A 22,163-nucleotide genomic window follows, 5' to 3' on the forward strand; every position below is an offset into this window, starting at 1 on the left:
CCTCAAAAAGCAATATACTGACCTGCTAGATTAATCCTTAAGTCCTGGGTGAATCTGGAGCTATACGTATGTGTATTCAAATACATTTATATCCATATATATTCAGATTTTGTATTTTGCTTAAATTATTAGTATGACTTTTAAAAAGGAAACAACCCAATGAAGCTAATTAGAAATATGAAAATAATGGACCTTAATTCCAATAAAATTCTCCATTAGATGAACAAACTCCCTGTAAATCTACAGTAAAGGATAGAACATGGCATCAGAAAAATACCATGACCCACTACTAATAAGGAATAGAAAAACACAGGAACCAGGAACAGCTATATAAAACTGATTTTATAACTGACTTGACAGTTTCCAGAACTATACAGAGAAGACACTGAAGAAAAATGAGAGATTCTTCCTGCTTTCATAAAATATATGCTCCCTGGGAATGATAATAAAAGCAAACAAAAAAAATTGGAATCCTGCATTAGTTTGCTAGGGCTGTCACTGCAAAGTACCACAGACTGGGAGGCTTAAATAACAGAAATTTATTTCCTCACAGTTCTGAAGAATGGAAGTTCAAGATCAAGGTGATGGCAGGATTAGTTTCTCCTGAGGGCCTCTCTCCTGGGCTTGTAAAGGGCCACCTTCCTCCACTGTCTTCACATGACCTTCTCTCTGTGCATGTCTGTGTCCTAATCTCCTCTTCTTATAAAGATACCAGTCATACTGGACTAGGGTCCCATATGAGCTCACTTTTTCTTCATTAGTTCTTTAAAGGTCCTATCTCCAAATACAGTCACATTCTGAGGTACTGGACATTAGAACTTCAACATCTGAATTTGGAGGGAACATAATTCAGCCCATAACAGATGTCAATAACCTCCAATACTTTTAAAGAAAAAGATATGAAAGCAACCGGTTCCTTTCAAAGAATACATTTATCTTATAACCTTAACTTACATTCTTGAACAAATTACCTAATTTCCAGTGTCTGAAGTTCAACTATAAAATGAAAGGATAGTACTAAAATATAAAGTCCATACACATTCTAAAATTTCTGAGATCTAATAAACTTGCTATTTCCAAACAAGAAACAGCAGAACATACAATATTTTGTCTGTCACTGGCAGTTTATACGCATCTGCTTTTTAAAATTCTTATCACAGACTGGAAGCCTGAATGGAAAAAAACCAAGAAGGATTCAGACTGAAAGCCCAGGGCCAGATCTGTCAAAGGACTGGGGCCAGGGAGTCTCCAGAAGCTAGAAGTCAAGGGACCTTGAGATCAAGAGGTAATAATTAGAGAAGAGTCAGAAAACACCATTTCCACCAGTTAAAACAAGACAAAGGGTAGAAGATTCAATTCAACAAACATTTATTAGACATAATGAACAAGGTCCTATCTGGTGCCCTAGGTACAGACATGGACAGTTAAGAGAATGGTATGCACAGAGAATAATGGGGCAAGGAAAAGAGGCTCTGAGCCTAATCCATGTTGATAAGAGAGGTTTCCTAAAGATAATGACTCCAATACCGAGTCTGAGATAAGAGTGACCAGTCAGATCAATGAAAGAAGTTGCCCTCAACATATTGCTATAAGAAAAAAAAAAAAAAGACATAAAAATCAAACACTGTTGCCTGGAGATAGTCTTGTCTTTGATACAGCATATTATCTTATATAATTAAATTCATTTTCCTAAATTGATATCATTTTGCTTTTATTACTAAGGAACAGGTTACCTGGAGGAAAAGTTAAACTTTGTTATTAGGAGTTGTAATTCAAACTATGCAATTGTCACTATGAGCCACAAGAGGGCAACAGTTTCAAACACTGGAGTAAAGAATATGGAATGAAAACTATAGTAAATAGAACAGCTATGTAAATTACTGAGCCTGTGAACCAGAATTTTAACTACAACAAAACAGAACTTTAAATTATTCTTAGAGTTCTAATTTAGAATTTTAGGCCTGGAAGAAAACTAAGAGATGTCTCTTTTATGTAAGAAATTTCATTTTCATTTTCTTCCATTTATCAAAGAGACAGATGTATTACTATTGCTTGTTAGACCTAGTGTTTAATTGTATCATCTTCAGTAAATAGCATATTATCATATAGCTATTTAAATAGACCTGATATCTGACACCTAAAATTGTATTCAATTAGAGAGGAAAGGATGACCTGAGTAACAGAGCACATAGTAACGTCCACAAATAAATAGTATATAAAGAAACAACATTATAGTAAGAAAATTTACTTAAAGTTAATATTATGAATAATCATAGAGAAGTCAAAGACTATTATTTCTTTGGATAAAAAGACCGTATTCAACTAAAAAAAAAAACTGAGGCTACTTTTACTTTTTTTAATTCTTCTATGTCATCACAAGAGCCCAACTTCACTTTCCGGTATCTAAGGTAACAAATAACCCTTCTGTTCTGGCTACTTCCACTTTAGAGGTACCCTTGGGAAAGCAGAAGCTAGAGACAGTTGCATGGCTACATCCTTGGGTTTCCCTTCATTCATTCACTTATTCATTCTACCAGTATTTGTTGGGCAAGTAAGCTAAACACAGAAAAAGAGATCATCCAAAAAATAAATGAGTCATTCACTTACGGAGCTTACAGTCCAGTAGTGAAATTAATGTTAAAAAAAAAAACGTATTATGGTGTTATAAATGAAAAGTTGGTGTGCAGTGAGAACAATAAGATGATAATAGGAGGTCCAAGTTGCACTGTCAGTCACAAAAGCCTTTGAGTAGGTGATATTTAAGCTGAGATTAGAAGGTGGGTATTGGGGAAAAGCTTCAAGAAGAACAGTGTGTATACTGCCCAAAGTAGGCAGTGACTGGCTTGTTCAAGTAACGGAAGTTTTTAACTGTGTCAATGACTAGCACACATCCTATGGAAGAAATAAGCCATAAAACCAAATGTGTCGAGAATATATATACAAATATATATATATTTATAATCATTAGTAGAGGGGAATAAAAAGGTATCTCCTGTAAAGAGCAGAATCAGAGACAGAATGCTGGACTGAGGGGTTCAAGACAGTTCAACTCTGAGTTCACAAACTCCCAAGACCATCAGAGAAACAGACTGGACAATACTTTCTCTTTTTATCTCATAGGGATGAGGAGCAAATGAGATAACATACTAAAACTGAATAATTCACAGAGCCGTAGTCACATTTTATTCATCCATTGTTAATATAAAAGCATTTCCAATTTCACTCCAGCCTTAATTCCTGTCCCAAATGTAAGACATTATTCATCTTTTAAAATTCTCTAGTCCAGATACCCCAGACATCTTCCTCAAATAATAAGGTCCCCCTTTTGTCTTTAGTAAACCTGTTTTAGGGCCTCCCTGGTGGCGCAAGTGGTTGAGAGTCCGCCTGCCGATGCAGGGGATACGGGTTCGTGCCCCGGTCTGGGAGGATCCCATATGCCGCGGAGCGGCTGGGCCCGTGAGCCATGGCCGCTGAGCCTGCGCGTCCGGAGCCTGTGCTCCGCAACGGGGGAGGCCACAACAGTGAGAGGCCCGCATACCGCAAAAAAAAAAAAAAAAAAAAAAAAAACCTGTTTTTCTTACTAATGAAAAATTATAAAATTAATATTTTATGCAAAGCCTATTTCAAACTTACGTTCTAGTGCATTGTAAAGAAGTTCAAAATCTTCTTTTGTTCGAGGATTATGCCTCCGGTAATAATCCAATTTCATCCACTCTTCTTTTTCTCTTGTCTTCCTCAGTTCTTCCTGTGCTTCCCACTGCAACCTTAACATTTTCTGTCTTTTTAAATTGTCTACCACAACTTTAGCATGCCATCGTCTGTAGTAAGTCTGTATCACAATTACCTATACTTAAAGGAAATAAAATATGGTCAACCTTATTACACAATGAAAGGCAACAATGACTATTTCTATTCCAATTCAATAAGTACTAAAAAATACTGAGAGTCTAGTTTCAGCTCTATGCCATGTATTCTCACATACATTATAACAGAAAGGTCACAGATAATGCACATCAGCTATCTGACTTTGAAATCTAGTAGCAAGTATACCTTCACGGAAGGCAGTTAGTATGAAGTTAAGGGCACAGGGTCTGGAGTACAGCTTAGTTTAAATCTTCCCTCTGCTACTCACTAGTTAGTTACTTTGGGTAAGTTACTTGCCATCTCTGTGCTTTAGTACCCTCAGGTGCAAAATAGTGATAATAATACTATGCATACAAAGTGCTTACCTCAAGCCTGGTACACCACAAGTCCTCAATAAATACTATTATTGTTATGAATACTATGTATTGTTATCTACTTTTTCTTAATTGTCATTAGCATAGGCTCATATCTTTAAAAAAATGGTATTTACTAACCACACAGCGGGTAGGTTATGTGTGGAAACCACCAAAGCAAACATGTATTTATTAAATTGTGAGAAAAATATATATGTCTGAAGGTATATAATATAGTACTAGAGTCACAAAAAGCTTGCGATATAACTGACAGATTTTTTGTTTTTATTTAGTAAACTCATTTAAAAAAAGTAAAATATAGAGAGGCTAGATCGTTTGAGGGTAGAGAATATGCTGACACGTCCCTTCCCCTCATCTAACCCCTGATGACTAGAGAAAAATTATAGAAGCAGAAATCAATAAAGATATTGGATCATACTGAAGGAGTCCTCCAACAGAACAGAAACTTTAAAGAATTCCCTTCAAGAAAGGAGGCACGTGGAATAAACTGAAGAAGGAATTAGTGTTACAGCTCTTTTAAAACTTGTCTCAGGTTTTCCGGTCCACACCGGAAAACCCCCCACGGAGCAGGGGTGGAATTCGAAGGAATCTACAGCCTAATCATGTACTGGAGAGGCAAGCTAGAAAACACGGAAGTGTCTCTAAGATGTTTCAACCCCAAAACTGGTGGATCTTGTGAGCAGAAGGGGTCTTAGGGCAACTAACAAGGTGACTGCTTGAAAAATGCAAAAGGGACAGGCTCCTCTAAAACAATTTAGGTAAAGAGCATCAGAGGTATTTGCCTCTAGGCAAGAGTGGATGGTGTCCCAGAAAGCTGGTGACGCCCAGAATGAATAGAAGCCCCCTCTCCAGAAAACTAGCTGCCTCCCAGAATCAAGCCTTGCACATCTCCGAAAGCCACTGAGGTAAGGCTACAGTAAACAAATATGTTGTAGCACTTTGGACATCAGGAATTTCAAATACTCTTGAGTACACACCCAAGAGTAACCAAAGATTTGAGAACAGCCAACAGAATAAAAGGTTCCTCATTCAATGTAGAAGAATTTACATTTGTGTGAAAGAGAATTACTAGAACAGAGGTTCTCAAAGTATGGTGGCCAGACCACCAGCAGCAGCAGCATCTAGAAAATTGTTAGAAATGCAGATTCTCAGGCCCACCCCAGAGTTAATGAATCAGAAATTCTGGGGTGGGCATGGATTCTGTATATTTACAAATTTTCCACATGTTCTGCTGCATGCCAAAGTTTTAGAACCACTCTTTTAGAGTAAAACAAAACAAAGCAAAACAAAAAACAAGACCAGACTAGATAGTTAACATTTTCAGAGAGAAAGGAAAGGCTGTTGAATCAATACAAAAGAAGCAACAAAAGACTGTGACATTTTTATTTTTGAAATTAAAAAAAAAAATCAGTACAATGTGTTTATCTTGGGGGCTATTAAACTTGTTAAACTCATTAAGGATATTAAAACAAAGTTGTTTAAACAACTTAGTTTTTCCCTTCTCCCATGATACTCCAGGGATTGGCCCAGGGATTGGCGAGCAGTTTAGGACTAGTAGGAAGCCCTGTGCTGTATTACAAATGGCTTCCTACTTGTGTTTCCTAGTGGCTGATCCACTTATCATCATCTTCTAGTCAGTAGAATGGGGGAAAAGACAAAAGAATTGCAATCCAGTCACTTTAAGAGCAATATCCAGAAGGGGCACACATCATTTCCCCTCACATTTCTTTTTTCCAGGCCTTAGTTCCTTGGCCTCACCAACATAGAAAAGAGGTTATAAAATGCAGTTTTCAGTGTTGCAGCCTCATGCCCAGCTTAAGCTTTACTACAATGGGAAGAATAGGTATCAGCCAATAACTAGCAATCTATTCTGCTGATCTACAGAATGTGCAGAGTCTAAGAGGGAATTAGTAAGCAAGAAACTTAGACAAGAAAATCTTTTAGAATGCAGGTTGAAAGGTCGTAAAAATTAGAAAGAATGGAGGAATATTAAGAGCCACGGAAGATAAATGCAGACATTCCAAAATATGTCTGATACAAGTTCCAGACAGAATGAAGAAAGTTGGATTAGAGAAATTGCTCAAAATATAATAGAAGAGCATTTCCCCAAACTAAAGACATGAGCTCTCAGATAGAAAGGATCCATCACCAAGTCTCAAGCACATCACAGTAAGATTACTAAGGATTAAGTGAAAATCCTAAAAGCTTCCGGAAAGAGGAAACAAAGAACTGAGAATCCCATTGACATCAGACTTTTAATCAAAAACAGCTTCAAAGATATAAAATAAAATAATTTTGAAAATAAGTTTGAATCTAACCTTCTATACCCACTCAGACTAAAACCCAAAATGAGGTTCATTCAATAGGACTTAGATGGTTCACCTCCCATGTGTAATATCTGAAATAATTACTAAGGAATATGTTCCAACAAGAACAATAAAGAGGGGGAGACCTTCAAGATGGCAGAGGAGTAAGACGTGGAGATCACCTTCCTCCCCACAAATACATCAAAAAATGCATCTACATGTGGGACAACTCCTACAGAACACCTACTGAACACTAGCAGACCTCAGACTTCCCAAAAGGCAAGAAACTCCCCACGTACCTGGGTAGGGCAAAAGAAAAAAGAAATAACGGAGACAAAAGAATAGGGACGGGACCTGCACCTCTGGGAGGGAGCTGTGAAGGAGATAAGTTTTCCACACACTAGAAGCCCCTTCACTGGCGGAGATGGGGGGTGGACGGCGGGAAGCTTCAGAGCCACGGAGGAGAGCGCAGCAACAGGGGTGCGGAGGGTAAAGCAGAGAGATTCTCGCACAGAGGATCGGTGCCGACCAGCACTCACCAGCCTGAGAGGCTTGTCTGCTCCCCCACCTGGGCGGGTGGGGGCTGGGAGCTGAGGCTTGGGCTTCGGAGGTCGGATCCCAGGGAGAGGACTGGGGTTGGCTGCATGAACACAGCTTGAAGGGGGCTAGTGCCCCACAGCTAGCCAGGAGGGAGTCCGGGAAAATGTCTGGACTTGCCTACAGGCAAGAGACCATTGTTTCGGGGTGCGCGGAGAGAGGGGATTCAGAGCACCACCTAAATGAGCTCCAGAGACGGGCGGAAGCCGCAGCTACCAGCTCGGACACCAGAGATGGGCATGAAATGCTAACACTGCTGCTGCAGCCACCAAGAATCCTGTGTGCAAGCACAGGTCACTATCCACACTCCTCCGGGAGCCTATGCAGACTGCCACTGCCAGGGTCCCATGGTCCAGGGACAACTTCCCTGGGAGAACACATGGCACACCTCTGGCTGTTGCAACGTCACGTTGGGCTCTGCTGCCGCAGGCTCGCCTCGCATTCCAATTATAACTAACGTACCCCTCCCTCCCCCCGGCCTGAGTGAGCCAGAGCTCCCTAATCAGCCGCTGCTTTAACCACCTCCTGTCTGCGAGGGAACAGATGCCCTCAGGCGACCTACACACAGAGGCAGGGCCAAATCCAAAGCTGAACCCCGGGAGCTGTGCAAACAAAGAAGAGAAAGGGAAATTTCTCCCAGTAGCCTCAGGAGCAGCGGATTAAATCTCCACAATCAACTTGATGTACCCTGCATCTGTGGAATACCTCAATAGACAACAAATCATCCCAAATTGAGGCAGTGGACTTTGGGAGCAACTGTAGACTTGGGGTTTGCTGTCTGCGACAGACTTGTTTCTGATTTTTATGTTTATCTTAGTACAGTTTTTAGTGCTTGTTCTCAATGGTAGATTTGTTTATTGTTTTGGTTGCTCTCTTCTTTTTTTTCTTTTATTATTACTATTTTATTTTTAATTTTAATAATTTTTTTTAAATTTTTTATTTATTTATTTTTCTTTCTTTCTTTTCTTCTCCCTTTTCTTCTGAGCTGTGTAGCTGACAGGCTCTTGGTGCTCCGATCTGGTGTCAGGCCTGAGCCTCTCAGGTGGGAGAGCTGAGTTCAGGATATTGGATCACCAGAGACCTCCTGGTTGCACATAATATCAATCGGCTAGAGCTCTCCCAAAGATTTCCATGTCAACACTAAGATCCAACTCCACCCAACGGCCAGCAAGCTCCAGTGCTGGACGCCCCATGCCAAACAACTAGAAAGACAGAAACACAACCCCACCCATTATCAGAGAAGTTGCCTAAAATCATACAAAGTTCATAGACACCACAAAATACACCACCAGACGTGGTCCTACCCACCAGAAAGACAAGATCCAGCCCCACCTACCAGAACACAAGCACCAGTCCCCCCAGCCAGGAAGCCTACACAAGCCACTGAACCAACCTTACCCACTGGGGACAGACACCAAAGACAATGGGAACTATGAACCTGCAGCCTTCGAAAAGGAGACCCCAAACACAGGAAGTTAAGCAAAATGAGAAGACAGAGAAACATGCAGCAGATGAAGGAGCAAAGTAAAAACCCACCAGACCAAACAAATGAAGAGGAAATAGGCAGTCTACCTGAAAAGGAATTCAGAGTAATGATAGTAAAGATGATCTGAAATCTTGGAAATAGAACGGAAAAAATACAAGAAACGTTTAACAAGGACCTGGAAGAACTAAAGAGCAAACAAAAAAAATGATGAACAACACAATAAATGAAATTAGGAATTCTCCAGAAGGAATCAATAGCAGAATAACTGAGGCAGAAGAATGCATAAGTGACCTTGAAGATAAAATAGTGGAAATAACTACTGCAGAGCAGAATAAAGAAAAAAGAATGAAAAGAATTGAGGACAGTCTCAGAGACCCCTGGGACAATATTGAATGAACTAGCATTCGAATTATAGGGGTCCCAGAAGAAGAAGAGAAAAAGAAAGGTCTGAGAAAATATTTGAAGAGATTACAGTTGAAAACCTCCCTAACATGGGAAAGGAAATAGTTAGTCAAGTCCAGGAAGCACACACAGTCCCAAACAGGATAAATCCAAGGAGAAACACACCAAGACACATATTAATCAAACTATCAAAAGTTAAATACAAAGAAAAAATATTGAGAGCAGCAAGGGAAAAGCAACAAACAACATACAAGAGAATCCCCATAAGGTTAACAGCTGATCTTTCAGCAGAAACTCTGCAAGCCAGAAGGGAGTGGCAGAACATATTTAAAGTAATGAAAGGGAAAAACCTACAAACAAGATTGCTCTACCCAGCAAGGATCTCATTCACATTCGACAGAAAAATTAAAACCTTTACAGACAAGCAAAAGCTAAGAGAATTCACCACCACCAAACCAGCTTTACAACAAATGCTAAAGGAACTTCTCTAGGCAGGAAACACAAGAGAAGGAAAAGACTTACAATAACAAACCCAAAACAATTAAGAAAATGGTAATAGGAACATATTGATAATTACCTTAAATGTAAGTGGATTAAATGCTCCACCCAAACACCTAGACTGGCTGAATAGCCAAAGCAATCTTGAGAAAGAAAAATGGAGCTGGAGGAGTCAGGCTCACTGACTTCAGACTACACTACAAAGCTACAGTAATCAAGACAGTATGATACTGGCACAAAAACAGAAATATAGATCAATGGAACAGGATAGAAAACCCAGAGATAAACCTATGCACATATGGTCACCTTATTTTTGATTAAAGAGGCAAGAATATACAATGGATAAAAGGCAGCCTCTTCAATAAGTGTTGCTTGGAAAACTGGAGAGCTACATGTAAGAGAATGAAATTACAACACTCCCTAACACCATACACAAAAATAAACTCAAAATGGATTAAAGACCTAAATGTAAGGCCAGACACTATCAAACTCTTAGAGGAAAACATAGGCAGAACACTCTATGACATAAATCACAGTAAGATCCTTTTTGACCCACCTCCTAGAGAAATGGAAATAAAAACAAAAATAAACAAATGGGACCTAATGAAACTCAAAAGCTTTTGCACAGCAAAAGAAACCATAAACAAGACAAAAAGACAACCCTCAGAGTGGGAGAAAATATTTGCAAACAAAGCAACTGACAAAGTATTAATCTCCAAAATATATAAGCAGCTCATGCAGCTCAATATCAAAAAAACAAACAATCCAATCCAAAAATGGGTGGAAGACCTAAATAGACATTTCTCCAAAGAAGATATACAGATTGCAAACAAACACATGAAAGGATGCTCAACATCACTAATCATTAGAGAAATGCAAATCAAAACCACAATGAGGTATCACCTCACACCAGTCAGAATGGCCATCATCAAAAAATCTACAAACAATAAATGCTGGAGAGGGTGTGGAGAAAAGGGAACCCTCTTGCACTGTTGGTGGGAATATAAATTGATACAGCCACTATAGAGAACAGTATGGAGGTTCCTTAAAAAACTAAAAATAGAACCAACATATGACCCAGCAATGGTAGCAATTACCCAGCAATCCCACTACTGGGCATATACCCTGAGGAAAACATAATTCAAAAAGAGTCATGTACCACAATGTTCATTGCAGAACTATTTACAATAGCCAGAACATGGAAGCAACCTAAGTGTCCATCAGCAGATGAATGGATAAGGAAGATGTGGCACATATATACAATGGAATATGACTCAGCCATAAAAAGAAACAAAATTGAGTTATTTGTAGTGAGGTGGATGGACCAAGAGTCTGTCATACAGAGTGAAGTAAGTCAGAAAGAGAAAAACAAATACCATATGCTAACACATATATATGGAATTGAAAGAAAAAAAAAAGGTTATGAAGAACCTAGGGGCAGGACTGTAATAAAGACGCAGACGTAGAGAATAGACTTGAGGACACGGGGAGGGGGAAGGGTAAGCTGGGACGACGTGAGAGAGTGGCATGGACATATATACACTACCAAATGTAAAACAGATAGCTAGTGGGAAGCAGCCGCATAGCACAGGGAGATCAGCTCTGTGCTTTGTGACCATCTAGAGGGGTGGGATAGGAAGGGTGGGAGGGAGACACAAGAGGCAGGGAATATGGGGATACATGTATACGTATAGCTGATGCACTTTGTTATATATCAGAAACTAACACAACATTGTAAAGCAATTATACTCCAATAAAGATGTTCGAAAAAAAATCAAAAAAACAAAATAAAATAAAATAAATAAATAAAAACAACAACAACAAAAGAACAATAAAGAGGAAAAATTAAAGAAGTAAGCAAACACTTCCAAAAAAGGTTTTAAGCTAAATATAACATTTGAAAAAATTCATATATATTATATTGATGTAAATATATAAAAACAATCTGAAGTTATAATTATATAGTGAATTATAATGATGTAATATACATACAATTGTAATTCCAGATCAAGTCCTCACTGAACGGGAGGAGTGAGTGAGGAGGAGGAAGAAATGAAGAAAAGCCTGCTAGGGTCCTTGACTTGTTCATGGAAAATATATAGAGCCTGATTAAGTATGCATTTGGTATTAAAACGTTAAGTCCATTCAAATCTTTTTATGAGTAACCACTTGAAAAATAGAAACAAAGTACCTACTTCTGACCTATGAAAGAACAAAAAAATGGAAAAGAAAAGTTTAAACCAAAAAAAAAGAAAAGAAAGATTAAAAAAAAACAAACAAGAATAAATAAATCAAAAACAAAATGAGATGGCAGGAATGAGTACAAAAATATCAGTAGTCACACATAATATAATCTTGCTTACAACAAGAAAGATATAAATACTAAGCATTGAACTCAAGAAGTTCAAGAATAAAATAAACATGATACAAATAAAAAGGTATCTATCAAGATAGAAGAAGAACGTATTAAATTGAAATTTACTCCTTTTACTGGCTTTCAACCAATCCTTCTGTTTACAGCTCACATCTCACTTCCATCTTCCACAGAACTCCAATTCACTTTCCAAGATTCTGTGGGGCAAACTGATTTGGTTCTTGATGCCATCCCCCTTGGCAGGCATTTAGATTTTCACTTCGTCTGCTCAAGTAAGTCAAGTTAACACTTCCCCATCTGCTTTACAACTTTAAAAAATCGACTGACATTTACTCTTCTCTCTTCCCATATATTCTTTGTTCCTGTATGTTTATGCTTTTCTTATTCCCTTAATATCATTTTACCCAAGTTTGTAAAGTGTTGTAGTGTAGTGTAGTGTTGTTCATTTCCCCACCTAATAGCCTTTCTCTCTGACTTCCTTACTAACAAAATCTCAGTCTTACTGAGGAGCAACAATATGGAACTTTAAAAATGTAATTATCACATAGTCCCAGCAGGGACAGTGAAGTCACATGACCCAGTTCAGGTCAATGAGATGCAAGTTGAATCACTGGCAGGGGCTTTCAGGGAAAATTCTTGAATGGCATCCATGGGACATGCTCCCTTGTCTTCTCCCTTCTTGCAGAATGCAGACATTATGCTGAAGGTTCGTTAACCATTTTATCATCATATAGTAACAAGCTCATGATAGTAAGATTAATTATTAGAGTGGAAGGGTAAAAGGAATTCAGGTTCCTGATGACATCACAGAGCCACCAGCCAGGCCCCATACAGTAAGAAATTAAAAATTCGTTTGGACTGAGAAAATAAGAATCCATCAGGCTTGAATACCAGGCACGAATACAGTCAGCTACAAAATTAATAGGAAGCAATATTTTTCCCAAGAACACTGCAGCTATAAAATGTCATAACAACCCTTTCTTTGAGTGACTACTATTTTCTTTCTCTCTGAGAAACTTTGTCCTCTAAAATCATAATCTATCATAAACTTTGCTGTCTGAAATTAGATCACTAAGAATGAAACACCCCACTCTTGCCTGGAGGATCTATGTTATTTTGACAGAGAGAAGCAGACTTGATTTACAACGAACGTGCTGAACTTCAGAGAATAAACACATCCACATCTCTCTCCTAACTTTGTTACCAAAGGTACAGGACTCTCTGGTCCATGCCTCAGTCCAGACTTGATGCTGACCCATCTACACGCAACCTTGTTTTACAGAGACAATCAAAATACTGTAACACTTAAATTTCACCAAAACTTCACTCCTCCCCAAAAGTCTATAATAACTCCACCTTTTCCTTTTGTGAAAATTAGTTTGGACTGAAAACGTAAACATTTTCAGGCTGGAATAATTGCAGGCACTGATAAAGTCAACTACAAAGTTAGCCACGTGGTTCCCCTGCTGAGCAGTCTCCTTCAGGGCAATGAGTCAACAGACTGAGACTACAACAGGCTCCTCTCTCGATGTTCTAAGCTAATTGGGCTAGAACAGCAGTCTAGCTCCCGGTTTCTTGTCACGCAAAAAACAAAATCCCTGCTTTCAATTCTTTTTATTCAAGCAAAATGATGCTAGGAAGTAGCAGAGATAAAATGCATATGCTTTGTATGTCATGTTTAACTGATATCCCAAATGTTTAACAGGGTAAAGGTATCCATTTTCCCCCAACTGATCAATGTACTTCTGAGCAAGATCTGCAATTTTTCATGAAAATTGCAAACTTACTCTGAAATTTATATGGAAGAAAAACTTGCATTGACAGTCAAGACAGTCTTGAAAAGGAAGAACAGTGAGGTAGAACCTAATGGACAAGGCCTCAAAATATATTACAAATCAGTAGTAATTAAAGCAATATATTACTGACATAGAGAAAAACATATACATTAATGAAAGAATGCAGAAATCAGAAACAGGTGCATATATATATGAAAATTTAGTATACATTACTGTGGAGAGAATAAACTTGATTATTCATGGTACTGAGCAGTTGGCATTACATTTGGAAAAAATTAAATTTAACTCTTCTTCATATCATTTTTAAGAATCCAGATAAAGTTGTACACATACACCAACTATAAAAGAAAGTTATACTTATGACTGTGGGATGATACAGCCTTTTATAACAATACATAAAATGCAAAAACCATAAAAGGGAATATTAATGTTTGACTATAATGAAAGACATCATAAACTAAGTATGAGTAATAGGTGGAGAGAAAATATAAAAAGATATTTAACATCTGTAAGGAGACAACAATTTTTTAAAATAATATGTGCTACTGGTGTAGTCAGCATGGAATGGGCTCTTATAAATGGTTTATGCATACATCATTTGGTACAATATTTCTGAAAAACACTTGGTAATATCTAAAACTTTTAAAAAGTCATCATTTTTTCCCCTAGTAATTCAACTTCTAACATCTTCTCTAAGTATTTTTTAAATGCACACTATAATTTACATAGCATTAAGATTTTGGTGAAAACATGTCTAAATGTCCTAAAAGAGAAAATAATTAAATTATAGTGTTAACATTGTGGAATAATATAATGCTGTTAAATTGTTTATAATAAATACTAAAAGGTAGAGAAATGGGGCCTCCCTGGTGGCGCAGTGGTTAAGAGTCCGCCTGCCGATGCAGGGGATACGGGTTCGTGCCCCGGTCTGGGAGGATCCCATATGCCGCGGAGCGGCTGGGCCCGTGAGCCATGGCCGCTGGGCCTGCGCATCCGGAGCCTGTGCTCCGCAACGGGAGAGGCCACAACAGTGAGAGGCCCGCATACTGCAAAAAAAAAAAAAAAAAAAAAAAAGGTAGAGAAATGATTGTGATATAATGTTAGGTGTACAAGAAACTTCTTTAAAGTTCCATGTATAATTAGCTCCCAATGGAAAGTAAGAATAAGAAAAATCTGAGCGAGGAATTTTCTGCAAATTTTTTTTATGATTAATGCCATTTGGAAAAAAAGAAGGAAAATACTATATTGACTATGTTTAGGGTTAGATACTGAATAAGTTTTTGTTTAAAATGTATGATGACAGGATATCAACAAAGAGACAGAAATTTATAAAAAAGAACCAAGTGGAAATTTAGGAGTTTAATAGTAAAATAACTGAAACGAAAACACAAAAAACAGGCTCAACAGCAGATCTTAACTGGCAAAAGAAAGAATAATGAATTTGATGATAGATCATTAGAAACTATCCACTCTGAAGAAGCAGGGGAAAAAAAGGTAAAGGAACAGAGACTCAGAGATCTTTAGGACACCATCAAGTATACAAGCATACACAAGTACTAAAGGGAATTCTCCAAACTGAAAGAAAATGATATTAGATGTTAATTTTAACTCAAATGAAGAAATAAATAGCACCAGAAAAAGTAATTATGTAGGTAAAATATAAAAGACTATATAAATACATTTTCCTCTTTTCTACTCTTATTTAAAAGTCAATTGCATAGACTTCCGGGTAAGATGGCGGAAGAGTAAGACGCGGAGATCACCTTCCTCCCCACAGATACACCAGAAATACAGCTACACGTGGAACAACTCCTACAGAACACCTACTGAACGCTGGCAGAAGACCCCAGACCTCCCAAAAGGCAAGAAACTCCCCACATACCTGGGTAGGGCAAAGCAGAGAGATTCCCGCACAGAAGAGCGGTGCCGAGCGGCACTCACCAGCCCGAGAGGCTTGTCTGCTCCCCCGCCGGGGCGGGCGGCGCTGGAGCTGAGGCTCGGGCTTCCGTCAGAGCGCAGGGAGAGGACTGGGGCTGGCGGCGAGAACTCAGCCTGAAGGGGGCTAATGTGCCACAGCTAGCCGGGAGGGAGTCCGGGAAAACTCTGGAGCTGCCGAAGAGGCAGGAGACTTTTTCTTCCCTCTTGGTTTCCTGGTGCGCGAGGAGAGGGGATTAAGAGCGCCACGTAAAGGAGCTCCAGAGACGGGCGCGAGTCGCGGCTGAAACCGCGGAGCCCAGAGACGGGCGTGGGACGCTGGGGCTGCTGCTGCCGCCGCCAAGAAGCCTGTGTGCGAGCGCAGGTCACTGTCCACACCGCCCTTCCGGGAGCCTGTGCAGCCTGCCACTGCCGGGGTCCCGGGATCCAGGGGCGGCTTCCCTGGGAGAACGCACGGCGCGCCTCGGGCTGGTGCAACGTCACGCCGACCTCTGCCGCTGCAGGCTCGCCCCGCACTCCGTGCCCCTCCCTCCCGCCCGGCCTGAGTGAGCCAGAGTCCCCGAAGAGGCTGCTCCTTTAACCCTGTCCTGTCTGAGCGAAGAACAGACGCCCTCCGGTGACCTACATGCAGAGGCGGGGCCAAATCCAAAGCTGAGACCCAGGAGCTGTGAGAACAAAGAAGAGAAAGGGAAACCTCTCCCAGCAGCCTCAGAAGCAGAGGATTAAAGCTCCACAATCAACTTCATGTACCCTGCATCTGTGGAATACATGAATAGACAACAAATCATCCCAAATTGAGGAGCCAGGAGTCAGTGCTGTGCCTCTGAGGTGGGAGAGCGAACTTCAGGACACTGGTCCACAAGAGACCTCCCAGCTCCACATAATATCAAACGGCGAAAATCTTCCAGAGATCTCCATCTCAACACCAGCACCCAGCTTCACTCAACGACCACCAAGCTACAGTGCTGGACACCCTATGCCAAACAACTAGCAAGACAGGAACACAACGCCACCCATTAGCAGAGAGGCTGCCTCAAATCATAAAAAGTCCACAGACACCCCAAAACACACCACCAGATGTGGACCTGCCCACCAGAAAGACAAGATCCAGCCTCATCCACCAGAACACAGGCACTAGTCCCCTCCACCAGGAAGCCTACACAACCCACTGAACCAACCTTAGCCACTGGGGACAGACACCAAAAACAACAGGAACTACGAACCTGCAGCCTGCAAAAAGGAGACCCCAAACACAGTAAGATAAGCAAAATGAGAAGGCAGAAAAACACACAGCAGGAGAAGAAGCAAGATAAAAACCCACCAGACCTAACAAATGAAGAGGAAATAGGCAGTCTACCTGAAAAAGAATTCAGAATAATGATAGTAAAGATGATCCAAAATCTTGGAAATAGAATAGACAAAATGCAAGAAACAGTTAACAAGGACCTAGAAGAACTAAAGATGAATCAAGCATCAATTAAAAACACAATAAATGAAATGAAAAATACTCTAGATGGGATCAATAGCAGAATAACTGAGGCAGAAGAACGGATAAGTGAGGTGGAAGATAAAATAGTGGAAGTAACTGATGCAGAGCAAAATAAAGAAAAAAGAATGAAAAGAACAGAGGACAGTCTCAGAGACCTCTGGAACAACATTAAACGCACCAACATTCGAATTATAGGGGTTCCAGAAGAAGAAAAAAAGAAAGGGACTGAGAAAATATTTGAAGAGCTTATAGTTGAAAACTTCCCTAATTTGGGAAAGGAAATAGTCAGTCAAGTCCAGGAGGCACAGAGAGTCCCATACAGGATAAATCCAAGCAGAAATATGCCAAGACACATATTAATCAAACTGTAAAAAATTAAATACAAAGAAAGCATATTAAAAGCAGCAAGGGAAAAACAACAAATAACACACAAGGGAATCCCCATAAGGTTAACAGCTGATCTTTCAGCAGAAACTCTGCAAGCCAGAAGGGAGTGGCAGGACATATTTAAAGTGATGAAGGAGAAAAACCTGCAACCAAGATTACTCTACCCAGCAAGGATCTCATTCAGATTTGATGGAGAAATTAAAACGTTTACAGATAAGCAAAAGCTGAGAGAGTTCAGCACCACCAAACCAGCTTTACAACAAATGCTAAAGGAACTTCTCTAGGCAAGAAACACAACAGAAGGAAAAGACCTACAATAACGAACCCAAAACAATTAAGAAAATGGGAATAGGAACATACAAATCGATAATTACCTTAAATGTAAATGGACTAAATGCTCCCACTAAAAGACACAGACTGGCTGAATGGATACAAAAACAAGACCCATATATATATGCTGTCTACAAGAGACCCACTTCAGACCTAGAGACACATACAGACTGAAAGTAAGGGGATGGAAAAAGATATTCCATGCAAATGGAAACCAAAAGAAAGCTGGAGTAGCAATTCTCATATCAGACAAAATAGACTTTAAAATAAAGACTACTAGAAGAGACAAAGAAGGACACTACATAATGATCAAGGGATCAATCCAAGAAGAAGATATAACAATTGTAAATATTTATGCACCAAACATAGGAGCACCTCAATACATAAGGGAAATATTAACAGCCATAAAAGGAGAAATCGACAGTAACACAATCATAGTAGGGGACTTTAACACCCCACTTTCACCAATGGACAGGTCATCCAAAATGAAAATAAATAAGGAAACACAAGCTTTAAATGATACATTAAACAAGATGGACTTAGTTGATATTTATAGGACATTCCATCCAAAAACAACAGAATACACATTTTTCTCAAGTGCTCATGGAACATTCTCCAGGATAGATCATATCTTGGGTCACAAATCAAGCCTTGGTAAATTTAAGAAAATTGAAATTGTATCAAGTATCTTTTCTGACCACAATGCTATGAGACTAGATATCAATTACAGGAAAAGAGCTGTAAAACATACAAACACATGGAGGCTAAACAATACACTACTTAATAACGAAGTGATCACTGAAGAAATCAAAGAGGAAATTAAAAAATACCTAGAAACAAATGACAATGGAGACACGACGACCCAAAACCTATGGGATGCAGCAAAAGCAGTTCTAAGAGGGAAGTTTATGGCAATACAATCCCACCTTAAGAAACAGGAAATATCTCGAATAAACAACCTAACCTTGCACCTAAAGCAATTAGAGAAAGAAGAACAAAAACATCCCAAAGTTAGCAGAAGGAAAGAAATCATAAAAATCAGATCAGAAATAAATGAAAAAGAAATGAAGGAAACAATAGCAAAGATCAATAAAACTAAAAGCTGGTTCTTTGAGAAGATAAACAAAATTGATAAACCATTAGCCAGACTCATCAAGAAAAAAAGGGAGAAGACTCAAATCAATAGAATTAGAAATGAAAAAGGAGAAGTAACAACTGACACTGCAGAAATACAAAAGATCATGAGAGATTACTATAAGCAACTCTATGCCAATAAAATGGACAACCTGGAAGAAATGGACAAATTCTTAGAAATGCACAACCTGCCAAGACTGAATCAGGAAGAAATAGAAAATATGAACAGACCAATCACAAGCACTGAAATTGAAACTGTGATTAAAAATCTTCCAACAAACAAAAGCCCAGGACCAGATGGCTTCACAGGCGAATTCTATCAAGCATTTAGAGAAGAGCTAACACCTATCCTTCTCAAACTCTTCCAAAATATAGCAGAGGGAGGAACACTCCCAAACTCATTCTACGAGGCCACCATCACCTTGATACCAAAACCAGACAAGGATGTCACAAAGAAAGAAAACTACAGGCCAATATCACTGATGAACATAGATGCAAAAATCCTCAACAAAATACTAGCAAACAGAATCCAACAGCACATTAAAAGGATCATACACCATGATCAAGTGGGGTTTATTCCAGGAATGCAAGGATTCTTCAATATACGCAAATCAATCAATGTGATACACCATATTAACAAGTTGAAGGAGAAAAACCATATGATCATCTCAATAGATGCAGAGAAAGCTTTTGACAAAATTCAACACCCATTTATGATAAAAACCCTGCAGAAAGTAGGCATAGAGGGAACTTTCCTCAACATAATGAAGGCCATATATGACAAACCCACAGCCAGCATCGTCCTCAATGGTGAAAAACTGAAACCATTTCCACTAAGATCAGGAACAAGACAAGGTTGCCCACTCTCACCACTCTTATTCAACATAGTTTTGGAAGTTTTAGTCACAGCAATCAGAGAAGAAAAGGAAATAAAAGGAATCCAAATGGGAAAAGAAGAAGTAAAGCTGTCACTGTTTGCAGATGACATGATACTATACATAGAGAATCCTAAAGATGCTACCAGAAAACTACTAGAGTTAATCAATGAATTTGGTAAAGTTGCAGGATACAAAATTAATGCACAGAAATCTCTGGCATTCCTATATAAATAATGATGAAAAATCTGAAAGTGAAATCAAGGAAACACTCCCATTTACCATTGCAACAAAAAGAATAAAATATCTAGGAATAAACCTACCTAAGGAGACAAAAGACCTGTATGCAGAAAATTATAAGACACTGATGAAAGAAATTAAAGATGATACAAATAGATGGAGAGATGTACCATGTTCTTGGATTGGAAGAATCAACATTGTGAAAATGACTCTACTGGGCCTCCCTGGTGGCGCAAGTGGTTGAGAGTCCGCCTGCCGATGCAGGGGATACGGGTTCGTGCCCCGGTCTGGGAGGATCCCATATGCCGCGGAGCGGCTTGGCCCGTGAGCCATGGCCGCTGAGCCTGCGCGTCCGGAGCCTGTGCTCCGCAACGGGGGAGGCCACAACAGTGAGAGGCCCGCATACCGGAAAAAAAAAAAAAAAAAAAAAAAAAAATGACTCTACTACCCAAAGCAATCTACAGATTCAATGCAATACCTATCAAACTACCAATGGCATTTTTCACAGAACTAGAACAAAAAATTTCACAATTTGTATGGAAACACAAAAGACCCCGAATAGCCAAAGCAATCTTGAGAACAAAAAACGGAGCTGGAGGAATCAGGCTCCCTGACTTCAGACTATACTACAAAGCTACAGTAATCAAGACAGTATGGTACTGGCACAAAAACAGAAAGATAGATCAATGGAACAGGATAGAAAGCCCAGAGATAAACCCACGGACATATGGTCACCTTATCTTTGATAAAGGAGGCAGGAATGTACAGTGGAGAAAGGACAGTCTCTTCAATAAGTGGTGCTGGGAAAACTGGACAGGGACATGTAAAAGTATGAGATTAGATCACTCCCTAACACCATACACAAAAATTAGCTCAAAATGGATTAAAGACCTAAATGTAAGGCCAGACACTATCAAACTCTTAGAGGAAAACATAGGCAGAACACTCTATGACATAAATCACAGCAAGATCCTTTTTGACCCACCTCCTAGAGAAATGGAAATAAAGACAAAAATAAACACATGGGACCTAATGAAACTTAAAAGCTTTTGCACAGCAAAGGAAACCATAAACAAGACGAAAAGACAACCCTCAGAATGGGAGAAAATATTTGCAAATGAAGCAACTGACAAAGGATTAATCTCCAAAATTTATAAGCAGCTCATGCAGCTCAATAGCAAAAAAACAAACAACCCAATCCAAAAATGGGCAGAAGACCTAAATAGACATTTCTCCACAGAAGATATACAGACAGCCAACAAACACATGAAAGGATGCTCAACATCTTTACTCATTAGAGAAATGCAAATCAAAACTACAATGAGATATCATCTCACACCAGTCAGAATGGCCATCATCAAAAAATCTAGAAACAATAAATGCTGGAGAGGGTGTGGAAAAAAGGGAACACTCTTGCACTGCTGATGGGAATGTGAATTGGTACAGCCACTATGGAGAACGGTATGGAGGTTCCTTAAAAAACTACAAATAGAACTACCATATGACCCAGCAATCCCACTACTGGGCATATACCCTGAGAAAACCATAATTCAAAAAGAGACATGTACCAAAATGTTCATAGCAGCCCTATTTACAATAGCCCGGAGATGGAAACAACCTAAGTGTCCATCATCGGATGAATGGATAAAGAAGATGTGGCACATATATACAATGGAATATTACTCAGCCATAAAAAGAAATGAAATTGAGCTATTTGTAATGAGGTGGATGGACCTAGAGTCTGTCATACAGAGTGAAGTAAGTCAGAAAGAGGAAGACAAATACTGTATGCTGACACATATATATGGAATTTAAGAAAAAAATGTCATCAAGAACATAGGGGTAAGACAGGAATAAAGACACAGACCTACTAGAGCATGGACTTGAGGATATGGGGAGGGGGAAGGGTAAGCTGTGACAAAGTGAAAGAGCAGCATGGACATATATACACTACCAAACGTAAGGTAGATAGCTAGTGGGAAGCAGCCACATAGCACAGGGAGATCAGCTCGGTTCTTTGTGACCCCCTGGAGGGGTGGGATAGGGAGGGTGGGAGGGAGACGCAAAAGGGAGGGG

At 39.3% G+C, this 22,163-nt stretch overlaps 1 protein-coding gene and 1 non-coding gene across 5 annotated transcripts in view; one reads left to right on the forward strand and one right to left on the reverse strand.

The window, feature by feature from the left end:
• The window catches only part of IQUB (IQ motif and ubiquitin domain containing), a 126,233-nt gene that overhangs the window by 90,494 nt on the left and 13,576 nt on the right, over window positions 1-22,163 (reverse strand). For all 4 annotated transcript variants that reach the window (XM_060108291.1, XM_060108288.1, XM_060108289.1 and 1 more), the window contains one exon: window positions 3,634-3,844. In XM_060108291.1, coding sequence (XP_059964274.1) covers window positions 3,634-3,844 — 211 coding nt within the window. The remainder of the gene's footprint in view (window positions 1-3,633; window positions 3,845-22,163) is intronic.
• Window positions 4,739-4,798, forward strand: LOC132496556 (U7 small nuclear RNA). Its single transcript, XR_009533452.1, has one exon. It is a non-coding gene; the product is annotated as a U7 small nuclear RNA (small nuclear RNA).

The sequence above is a fragment of the Mesoplodon densirostris genome, chromosome 9, assembly GCF_025265405.1.
Source record: "Mesoplodon densirostris isolate mMesDen1 chromosome 9, mMesDen1 primary haplotype, whole genome shotgun sequence".
Taxonomy (NCBI): Eukaryota; Metazoa; Chordata; class Mammalia; order Artiodactyla; family Ziphiidae; genus Mesoplodon; species Mesoplodon densirostris.